The 12,227-nt window shown below is 39.1% G+C and overlaps 1 protein-coding gene across 1 annotated transcript in view; it reads right to left on the reverse strand.

Moving 5' to 3' along the window:
• Positions 1–12,227, reverse strand: part of LOC104493346 (triple functional domain protein) — a gene marked incomplete at its 3' end in the record, with an annotated part of 93,427 nt that overhangs the window by 18,204 nt on the left and 62,996 nt on the right. Inside the window, exons 13-16 of the mRNA XM_010136004.1 lie at positions 9,391–9,586; positions 8,635–8,801; positions 1,148–1,267; positions 5–32 (exon numbers count right to left, since the gene is read on the reverse strand). Of these exons, the coding sequence (XP_010134306.1) occupies positions 5–32; positions 1,148–1,267; positions 8,635–8,801; positions 9,391–9,586 (511 nt within the window). The remainder of the gene's footprint in view (positions 1–4; positions 33–1,147; positions 1,268–8,634; positions 8,802–9,390; positions 9,587–12,227) is intronic.

The raw sequence follows: 12,227 nt of genomic DNA on the forward strand, positions 1-12,227 counted from the left end.
TGCTGAACCTGCAGGGCACTTTGATGTGTTTTCTGACAAGAAGTGAAAATTCAGGAGTTCAGTGGAGTACTTCATTTTCTTCAAGACCTCGAAGGCTCACATTTCCACTGTGTCAATGGCACTTCTACACACATGCACAAACACTCATCAACTGAAAATAACTGCCTTAGTCACTCCATGCCTTCCTTATGTAAATACAAAGGAAAAATCCAGTAGAGATTTATCATCAAATGAACAATGACTAGCAGTTTGTAAGCAAAAGCCACCACCTAACATTAAGCCACATATGACACACGTATAATTATGAATTTCAGGTTGATTTTCTTTCCCTTCATGAAAGGGTGAAGAAAAAGATGAATAGGATGTATCTTATTTTGGCTTGATTGCTGTGACTGTCCTCATAGCTTTACTGCAGTCTTTTGCACATCAGCAGTGAGCAAATGAAGGTGCGCACATGCAGGCCAATATAAAAAGACAACTCTCCATTCACTGTAAGCAAATTTTTAACTATAGTTCTCTGTGTAAACTCTAAGTATATACCCCTAGCTATAATAAGCATGATTACATCCAAGTACAGAATGACCCAGAAAACACAGAATTTAAGCTTCCTAATCATTTACTTTTAAATTGACAAACACACCTAGAGTCTCATGATTTTTATACTTCAGAGTTACCAAAGCTTTCAAAATGAGGGTATATATAGTGCAAACTGTAAAAAAAAAAACTAAACAAAAAACCAAACCAAAGACAAACTCCGATATAGTAAACAAACACGAGAGTTACTGCAAGACAGAGTACTTCTGAAAATAGTTTTCCCAATCATAACATTAGTTAATCTTTCAACAAAATTCTTAAAAACTGTAGGCTATATATAATTAATATCACTGTAAGTCTCTCGATAGTGCATATAAATTAATAATATTTCAGTTAGGCTTAGGATCTCTTCCTATTTTTTGCAGGGATATAACCAATCTGTTTAGTTTGAAGTCATGGCAGGAGGATGGACACATCCCCACACACAAGATGATTTCAACAGCTCTTCCTAGACTCAGAATATTGTAGTGTGAACCCAGCAGTGCTATTTACAGAGACTCATGGACTGTAATACAGGACTTCTTGACTATGGTCACTGAAATGGTGCTTTTACCTCTATTGCGTGTTGAAACTGCTCATGTTCCCTCTGTAACTGTTCTGCCTCCTGCAAAGAGCTAGCAGTGATAAGCCCAGCATTTAACATTGACTCTCCATTTCGGATCCAGCCCAAAACCTGCAACAAAAGAGAAGACTATGAAATATGCAATTCCACTACCAACCAGCAAGAAAAAAGTAATTGCCAGGGTCAAAGACATTTAGGGTCACATGTAGTGCTGGAATTGTTGACTAAATAGTTAGTATTATAATTAATATATTTACAGTGAATTACATATTCAGTAAACCCAGTAAATCACATTCACTATAATTTCTCTTAGCCGATAAGCCATAGCTTTCAGTCAACTACTGCATGCTTGTGGTTTCGCGTTATACTCTGAACAAGGTTGTGTTTCTGAATACCTTTTCTGTCACCTGCAAAACAGGAACAAGTTACAGGCAATGTTTGCCTAAAAGCCCATGTCAGCAACATAAACTGAGGTGAGGCAGCTTAGTAAAAGATAAGCAAATGATTTGAATATTAATGTTGCTGACATGGGCTTTTAGGCAAACATTGCCTGTAAGCCCATGCTGTTTTGCAGGTGACAGAAAAGGTATTCAGAAACACAACCTTGTTCAGAGTATAACGCGAAACCACAAGCATAGAAAACTGTGACCATTGAGAGTCTAACAGCATAAAGGTTTTCAGGTTTCTTTACACATCCACTGAGACCAAACAAATACCTCTGTGGGAAGAAGCCTCATGAGGCTACCTAGTGCATTCCTTACCCACAGCAGGAACATGCAACTTTAAAGACTCTCCCAAAACATTTGTGTCTTGTTACTCAAGAACTCCAATCCTACTCTTTCACCAGACATTTTCATCACCATAAGTCTTCTTTCTAATATCTAACACTCAGAACTATCTTTAATTTTGGCTCATTTCATTTCTCCTGCCCACAACATAAGAAATAAAAAAAAAAAAAAAAAAAAGATTTTTTTTCCCCCTTTTGATTTAAGCTTTGTTTTTCCCTCTCCTTCCTGCACGAGGCAGCTTAGTAAAAGATAAGCAAATGATTTGAATATTAATGTTGAGAAAACTGTGACCATTGAGAGTCTAACAGCATAAAGGTTTTCAGGTTTCTTTACACATCCACTGAGACCAAACAAATACCTCTGTGGGAAGAAGCCTCATGAGGCTACCTAGTGCATTCCTTACCCACAGCAGGAACATGCAACTTTAAAGACTCTCCCAAAACATTTGTGTCTTGTTACTCAAGAACTCCAATCCTACTCTTTCACCAGACATTTTCATCACCATAAGTCTTCTTTCTAATATCTAACACTCAGAACTATCTTTAATTTTGGCTCATTTCATTTCTCCTGCCCACAACATAAGAAATAAAAAAAAAAAAAAAAAAAGACTTTTTTTCTCCCTCTTAGTATCAGCTTTGTTTTTCCCTCTCCTTCCTGCATCAGGAACATTATGAAATTCTCTCCTCTAGATTCCTCTTCTCTCATTGACCACAGTCTCTTCAATCTCTCCCACGTGAACTTAGCCACCTTATTTTTCTCACTGCTCTTTTACAAGCTCTCTACAGTCGAAAACTACAACTTCAGTCAAAATGTACCAAACACTGAGTAAAGCTGGACATAATTCAGGTAATTCACTGTCATCTGTATAATTCTTCCACAGAACTGCTGCTGAGTCAGTAATTACCCCTGTGGTGTATTTGCTCATCTGATTACTCCTGCCAGTACGTCATGTTCTCTATTTGTCTCTAATAAAATTCGTACCTTTATTGAAGTACAATTCTCCTATACATCAACAGAAGCCTGAAGTGTCTAGTGTCTTCTGATGAACTAAAATCCCTTTTGCAGTTTATTTTACCTTTATCATCAGATTTAAAAGCATAATCTCTACTGTTACATGTAGATTTTCTGACTGAAAACATGCACTAGTACCCAAATAGACTTCTATAGATTTGTGTTGTTTAAATCCTGAAATCTGTTTTCCAATCCAGTGAGTCTCTTAATAAATTTTGTTACTGAGTATGGTTTTCCAGCAAGTTATGATTCATGGTAATGTAGTCTCATATGACATTCTTATAGTAAGGTAAGGCCAGATTGACTGAACTAAACTATCTTTCAAGCTTTAATATAAGGAAGATCTATGTCATCTGCCTATTCACCTCTATCTAGAAGGCCTGTAAGTTACCTTGTCAGGAACAAAGAGGATTCATCAACCAGAAGCTATGCTTAATTAATCTATGTTCACTTTCTCTCCTCACCACTGTTCAGGTTAAATAATGTACTACTTTCAACATTTTTCCTGGAAGTTATATAAACTAGCTGACCTATAATCCTTCCTTTGTTAATCCTTTCCCACTTCCAGGAAGCAGACTTGGAGTTCCAGGCCTTCAGAATCTCTAGGCGTTTGGAGAAGATAAGCACTAATGTCTATAACATTATTACAGACAGTTCTCTAGCTATTTTTGGGTGAACTCCTTCGGTCCCAGTTGATTTGAAAATAACCAGTTTAAGCATACCTTCTCCAACCCTTTCCTACCAAATGATTTTAGACCTTTAATCACTGGTAATTAGTACATTAAGTACCAAATCCAGTTAGCTCCTAACACTGAATACTCTCATCTAGCGATCCACATGTGACACTGCCATTAATGCTACTGGCCAAGTTATTACTAAGTGAATCAGGATGACGTGACTATAGTTGTAGATTGAAAACACAGGCAGAAATCAGAAAAAGGACCCAATAAAACAGAAATCCTTAAAAACGATGCACATGTTGTCTGCATCCAAAGTACACTATAAAACATCTTCAACAACTTGAAGCAACTGAGTTCTAGCCATCTTGACACAGCATCCATTCCCTCACAGCTACATCACAATCTCACCCTCTGTTTTATGCTTATCCAGACTGCAATACTGTCGTATTAGTAATGCAGTTTTTCCCACTTCTGCCCGCACATTAAATAGCTAACAATGCAGCGGGGCTTTTTTTCCCTGTATTTGAATCCTTCTACATAAATCTTGAAAGTCTGTAGAAAAGAGTAAGTCTACAAAGTAGATGTAGGACATGATAGCACCTCCCAGACACATTAACTGGGGGCGCATTCTGCTCCCCTGGAGAGGAAGTACTGAGTCAGGTGGAGCCTTGCAGGAAGTGGGGTGATGGCGTTGGCCTTGGAACAACCTGAAAGGGACCACGAAAGCAGGGAGTTTCTAAGCTGTTAAGACACCTGGGTGTTGCTAATACTCCAGGAAGCAAGCCCAGATAAGTCTCAGAAGCTTACCTCTGAGGGGACCAGATGGGTCCAACAGACTGTAGACAGAAAGTATGCTTGGGAGAAAGAATTTGTCTATACGAACATGGAGGCGTGGGAAGAGGCAGAAGATTTTTTTAAATCTCTTTTTTAATTTCTACTTTGTTTTACAAAAGCAGTTCTAAGCTTCCTCTCTATCTCACAAAAGAATTCTTCCAGGTGTAGCGTAACAAAACACACCTTCTTAGAGTTAAAAGACATTCAGCCCTCTCCCGACAATTTATAATGAAGGAGAATGCTAAAGCAGCACCAATTCAAACCTCCCCTTGAGGTGGCACCGTATCATACATAGCACGGGCAGCTAGCACAGAACTTGCTATTTCAAACACACTGATTTGCCCTCCTGCTTACTGCAGGTCAGGGTGCAGAAGCTGGTGAAACTCACAGGAGTAAAGTCGCCAGCAATACTTTCCCCTTCCCTCTGCTCTGACTCAAACAGAAAATATAAGCACTAGTAAATAACAAGCCTGTTCTTCTTCCAGGGCTGCTGCCTTTCAGTGTTTGTTGGCATGTTCCCATCAGCTCACTGTCTGGGTGAACCACACCCCATCTTTCCCCATTCCAGCCTTCATCAGACTTGACGTAGAGCATCAGCAAAAACGTGGACATGAAACAGAGTCTGGGACTCTTGAGAGGTCAGATAGGTAGTTCTATAGATAAATGCTTTATTTACGATTAGTTTCTTGGACTGATTTTTGACTCTAACTAAACACGATCATGAGATGCACATACTTCAGCATGCTGTCCTAGCTACGTGTTCGTATCCATATGGCACTGCACAGAGTGCGAGGATACTCTTCCTGAGTAGTATTTTGGGAGAACAGAGCTCAAGCACTGGACTGTGTTTCACCAAGCTAAAATATCTGCATGTGAGAATGCAAAGCAGCTCAAGTACCTGGATGGTACAAGCTTGTACTTGCTACAAGTATCTGTACACTGTTGTACAGACATGAATGTTGTACAGACACAGGTATGTGTCCAACAACATACACCATGATCAGAGCAGCAGACAATAGCGCACTGAAACGTCTTAATGAATATAAAAAAACAACTGGTTTAGTTTCAGAGCTTGGTAGAATTTTTGACCCAGGCAGATGCTGCATGTGAAGCAGAGCGAAGCATTCACTCTACAAAGTGAGTACACGGGAGTGACTGCAGCAAGTAATCCAGCAGGTATATTTTAGGGGATAAAAAAAAGTTTGTCTGCAAACACACAAGTGGATTCCTAGATTAGGCAGATATTCTTTTAACTATTTCTGTGCCTCTACTTACTTATATATCCCTGCAGTCACACTTTCCTTTCCATGTTATTTTTCCCACACACAGCTGTCCCTTTTTCCTTCAGTATTCCCCCTATCTTCCGAGGTTTTCCTACATTGTAATCTTCTCTCTGGCTTTGCCCTTTCTGCACAATCAAGTTGACAAGCAAATTCTTTGCAGGTTTTCTTTACAATCCTGATTGTCTTCTGGCCCTACTGCTTCCTCCCAGTCCTGAGGCTTGATTACAGAACTTCAATGCCAGAAAACAGAACTGGTGAGGTGGTTAAAGGAGAAACAACACTGCCTGGTTTTTATCTGCTTTCTGTACTTATTTGAGAAGCATTCACTAAGCTCCACTTTTCACTACCTAGTACTGAAGAGACTCCTTTGCAAGTATTTGACTAAAAAAAAATAAGCCAGGAGAGTTTGCTGGTCTCCATTACAGTAATCTGAGAGATGAACCCTATGGAAGAACTCCAAGTGTTTCAGTCTAACCTTTTCACGCGACTACAAGATACATATATGTGTGTGTGTCTATATTTATATATACATGTGAAAATACAATAGCAGTAATGTCTGTTTGGACAGAAGGAAAAAATCCAATGGAAATCTTGTTAAAATCCTCACTATGGAGACAGTATCCTATCTACATAATAAGTATACTTACACCCAGATCATCAACAATAAATCTGTCAGAAAATCACAGTAATTAAACTGGAAAGCCATGTGTTCACTGCTTCAGGCAACAAAATACAAAACAGACTGAAGAGAAGGTTTACCATGTCATTTTACTCTCAGGTAAACCACCTGAGAGCTATGACCTGCTGAGCTAGCAAGTTTTTCCCAGTGCAGAGGAAACAGGCAAAGACCATGTTTCCTGATAGTTAATAAAAACCAAAATAAATCAGATGTGGTTTTCTGAAAAGGCAACTGAAATCATAATAGGAGTCACTAGCCTCAAAGCATTCCAAAGGGGATCAAAAGAAATGCTATGAGACACTGTAACATTGAGTTTTAGTTTCATTCAATTTTTAGGCCTTCAGGCTGGGCAAGAATTGCAGGTTAATCTGTACTATGAAAATCTGGAAAAGGAGTTTGTAATACATTAACACTCCAAGAGCTACAAGTTAATTAAGTTTGTTTGAAAATTCACGCCAATTAAGGCCTTTAATTCAAAATGAAGTCCCACTTGATAAAGATGTATTCTAGGAATATAAAATAAAATGCCTTTTTTTCTCTCTTAAGTCCCAGTCTACTAAGAAAAGGCAGCTGGCTAGAATACTATACTACCTATATCTTTCTTATAGGATGAACTCGTTCTTTCCAGTGCTTCCTTAAAAACCTAAACTTGAGTTTCTATTTCAGTCTGGACTCACAGTGGTTCGGAAAAGTTACAACGACCTTACAGAAAAACCTACAAATCACATACTAAGTGCCATCATGGATATTCCTCTACAATCCTTAACATTCATCATCTACTTGGGTATGCCAAAATACAGAACATTTGTTCTGCAAACACGTCTCTGCCTCGTCACATTTAACTTGTACACAAACAAAGCTGTAGGAGCACGCAACAGAAATAACCATTTCATAGTGTGTCTTTGAAATATTACCCAAGTGCTCTATTCTGTTCTGTAAGTGAATACTATTTCAGTATCATGGGAACTAACAATTTCTTTTTCTTACTAACCCATCCCATCCTAACCCACTGATGTACTGCAAAGGGATGAGACTGCTTCAGCTGGCAGCCTCACTTCACTCTCTTTTCATTTCTTCCTTTGCAACTGCGGACTCCTTTCCTTCGTACTCAAGACAGTGTGCAACTGAGTACAGAAACTATCCTGATCTGCAGTAACCTTACGTGAACCATTACTCACGTGAAAGGAATCATTTGTAATTTGTGTTTACAAAGATGAACAAGTACTAAGACAGATACAAGACAGTTCAGTAGAGTATGCAATGGCTTCAACTAGAAGGTAATTTATTTGATTAACATCTAGGTGGTGCTGACAGCAGACACTACCAATTCCTTGCATTCCTTTAATTCAACACTACACAGAAACTTTAGGTCTGTTACTACAGAGTAACCAGTTGCTACCTGGAAATACCTTGGGAACCTTCTATTCACCTGTCCCATCTAACTGGACCCTTTCCATATTACTCTGAAATTCGGGAGTTCTCATTCACAGTCTCACGAGGGAGACAAACTTTTTTACGAGCCCGTGACAAATAGAAAAAGGACAAGTTGCATTGGGAGCCATTATGGGACACACGGATATAACAGACTGTTGTGATACAGCCAAGCCTGAGCAAAATAAAAAACTCTTACCTTTCCAGTGTTTTGTTTGTTTTTTAAACTTTCGCCTACTGCACGGGTTTTGCCCACAGCATCACAAATTCACCAAAGGTTTAGGGGTTTATCAGATAAGGACCTCAAAACTTGCCACTTTACTACCAGCAGAAGCAAACCTTTATTTTTCTTCTCCTGGAAAGTAAACCTTGCTGATACTGTTATCACTATCTGTAGATGTTTCAAACAATATAGCAAAAAGTATTAGGCCGGTGTGCAGGGACCAAAACTGAACACTTTTATCGGTCAACACATAGATGATAAAAATATGGGTTTAACAGTACTTCAGATTGCTCTTCACTTTAAATACTTGACTTATATCCATTCTGAAACACAGAATTTGTTGATGCAAATTAAAAACCACGCTTAACGTTAACAGAAGATGGATGCAGTTTCTTAGATGCTCAATTCAAAGTCACTCCCTGCTCCACATGCAAGATTTACATTGCAGAAGGTAGTTTCCCACATCTGGTTATTGGCACAGACCTCTCCCCGAGTCGCAAAATGGACCTGGGGAGCCGGCCCCACTGCAGAGGCTCAGCCCACACGTACCTGCTTGACCTCGGCCTGCAGGTGCCGTAGCTGCACGCACTGCTCCAGGTGCTTGCGATGCTGCTCAGCAGCCACGTCCAGCTCCTGCTGCTTCTCGTGGAGGAACTCCAGCAGGTCCTGGACTCGAGTGGCCATGTCTACATCTCTGTCACAAAGCAGCTCAACACCTGGAATTAGCCAGTTGTTTATAAATGACTTACAAGTCTTCCAAAGACAAATAGACCATTTCCACTGTGTTACCGTCTCAGTTCCTTCTAAAAGTTCAGCCTAATCCTTGGAGCACTTGCTTAAATGAGCACAGGATTTTGCCCTCTTTAAAAATGCAATATATATATATTAAGGAGCCTGAGACTGACTCTAGATGACTGTATACAGTTAAAAAAATCAAGTGACAGGGCATAAAGCCCAAAAGACTTATTATCTGAAAGATGAAAATTTTGGCTTGACTGCATTGCTCCAACTAACTACATAATTAACTCCCTGATAATTATTCTAATTTTACTGACTTACTGACTGGAATCCCTTTCTCTAAAACCTAAACATCGGAGGTGTGGTCAACTCTTAGATAGAAATTCCATGCCGTAACAACAGTCTATTCTCATGGACGCTATCAAATGATTTTAGTATAAAGGAAAAAAAGAAGTCTCCAGTTTACAATTAACCAGCACGTCTGTTATTTTCACACATCCTATGGAGAGACAACTGGATAATTCTTATTAAGCCACTGCTTGGAATAGCACGAAGAAGCCATCTTACCAGATGCCTGCACTTCATTGACATACTGCAGCAGATCCTGCCCTTGGTGGATGACATCAAAGGTCAAGTTATTCATGGTCAGGGCTTTGTCTGCATGATGCTGGAGCCTCTGTTCTGCTATTGTAAGATCTTCAGTGTCAAAGTCATTCATCTGCTGAGAGAGCTCATCATTCCAAGACTCGAGGTCTGAAATTATCTGGGAGAAAAGAGAGGAAAGCAATGTTCAATTACCCATTAGATAACACGTGTTTATTTCCAGTGTTGCACTTACGATGGAGGTCAAGAACTTGAGCTGCTCACGGTTGCTTGACTTCAGAGATCAGGTTCGGCATGGTTCAGACATAGGCTGTTTTAGCATGGATTTTAAATTTTGGCAAACCATCTGGAAGAATACCTTTGAGAACCACTAGAGCTCTCCTTCAGCCAGTGCTCTCAATACCTGCCTTGTTTAAGGTAATCTTTTAAGTTAAAATGTTTTTATCTCCACTTTTGAAGCAAAATGCTTATCTAAAACATCTTTTCAATTCTTCAGACTGCACCAAGAAATAATTCACACATCAAGAGCCATCTTAGCTTTCAATTATGCCAGTCTCAAGTCCTTTTGTAAAAACGCCATCTCTACCCTTCTGTGAGCAGGAAGCATCAGTCTCTGTGAGTACCTTTGACTTCTGCCAGACAATTGAGAAGCACTGCTTATCACAAAAGGCAGGGTATTGGCAAATGGAGAAAACCCAAAAAGTACTACTTTATTCCACTGCTACTGTAACATCAGAACTAAATTTGCCTGCTGAAATCATTCAGGTACACTTCAGTTTTCATTTAATTCTGGATTTTACTCTCAGTCGTAAAATGTCCACAGAATGATAGCTAAGGAAGTTTTTTAAACACTACTATCACAACAATAAGTCCTCCTTGTCTGTTCACACAAGTGTGTTTTTGAAATCATATTGCAAAACCTGAATGAAATGTAAAATATTTCTTTTCATTAGACTTAAACACAGTTTTGTATCCTAACAGATAATCTTATAATCCTCATTGATCAAAGTGGGTCAAGTTCTTATGGCACAGGTTTGATGCATCAGTTACTTCACAACAAGTCTGTCAGACATACTTATCCCTCAAGCCTGTAATCAAATTTTTTTCAGAATTTTCAGCAGAGTCTTGCCACAAAATACTGCAGTTCATTGGGAAAGCATAATTAAAGATATCCAGAACCAAGCACGGCTTAGCTCCAGACAGGAGAACACCTATTTATGCTGCAAGAGACAGGAAAAAGAGCATCTGACTGAAACAGCATTAGCAACAAAGTAGCTGACTGCAAAATTATTTAACTGAAGTAATTTGTTGTCAGCAAAAGAAATATGCTGCTATGCTTTCCAAGTGGTTACTCAAGAGCTGTGAAGTGAGTGAGACAGTTAAACTATACGAGAAATTCCAGGAAAACAAGCCTCCTAGAAAAAACAGAACTGAGGAGAAAGCAAGGTTAAATCATCTGTATCAAGTTTCTGTAGTCAGCTACAATCTTTCTTGAAGAATCTTTCTGTCTTCATCCTGCTCACATGGCACCATAAGAAATTCAGCAGTTATTATTAAAATTATGGTGTCAGTGAATTACTTTTTGTTTTAAAGGTGTTCTGCAAAAATTTTTTTCTTTCACTAAGTATTCCAATTTTGCACCATGCCATGACAGGAGATACAAAAAAAATTAGGGTAGCTATTTGCAATTCCTAATCCTGAGCAGCCAGCTCTACCAAAGAGGCAAGAGGCAGAAACGTGTGTTTCAGGGATAACACTGAAAACAAAAAAGCTGATGGACAAGGGCTGCAGGAAGTTACAGAGGACAAGGCTTTTAGCCACTGCTTAAAGCTTTTTTCATCTCTCTTCCGTGTGCTCTAAACATCACACACACAATCTACTTATGCATTATGAGTGGTTTCCCCTCTAAACACATACAGACTTCCCCTCCCACAAGATCCTTCACAGCCTTTATTTCCCAATTACTTGGTCCTGCTTATTTCCCATTTATTTATTTCCCATTTACTTGGTCAATGCCCAACATGTCTCATCATCTCTCTCTCTGCTCTTCATCTCCCTTCAGCTGACCTGAAATATTTCAGAAACTTTAAGTCTTCCCGACACTTCAGCCGGAGGTACTGCTTACTTCTGTTTTATTACCCCTTTTCTCCTCTCAAGCACCTCAGACCTGCTCTTCCCAGCTTGTCTTCACAACTCAGTGTTCATTCATTACTAAAAGCAGTGGAGGTCATCTAACATTTGTTTATTCAAACCACCTGCATGACAGAAGTTCTCACAAATCCGATTTACCATCTTATTTTCACCTAGTTCAGTTAACAACACCCATAAGTTATCCTCAAGAAGTAACTGTAGTTAGACTTGATCAAACTGAGAAATCTGAGCATTAAAGAAAGTTCTGAAACTGTCATCAAAACACCATCTTTCCCCATCTTTCTAAACACCATGAGAAGTGGACTAAGATTCAACATGGCACATTTATGCCACTGTGTTAAAAGTAAAGCTAGTCCATCTCCCGTCAGAACAGGTGTCAAAACCTTACCTCTCTTTCCTAGCAAATTGAATTGAAACAAAGTAATGAAGACAGTAAGCTCACAATAGGACATTGCTGTGGCTAAATATCAGCATTTTTATAATAATGGAATGGTTTAAGTTGATTGTAGTCACTCTTAAAAGTATCCTGAGATTCACTGTACCTGATACGAACATTAGGTAGTTTTGAGAGGTCAGCACTGTGTGTCACCTCAGCGAAAAGGTTTCAGTGCTACTGCCTCCAAAGAACAACAATGAACAACAGACGGAAT

Source organism: Buceros rhinoceros, unplaced genomic scaffold (genome assembly GCF_000710305.1).
Source record: "Buceros rhinoceros silvestris isolate BGI_N320 unplaced genomic scaffold, ASM71030v1 scaffold16375, whole genome shotgun sequence".
Lineage (NCBI taxonomy): Eukaryota > Metazoa > Chordata > Aves > Bucerotiformes > Bucerotidae > Buceros > Buceros rhinoceros.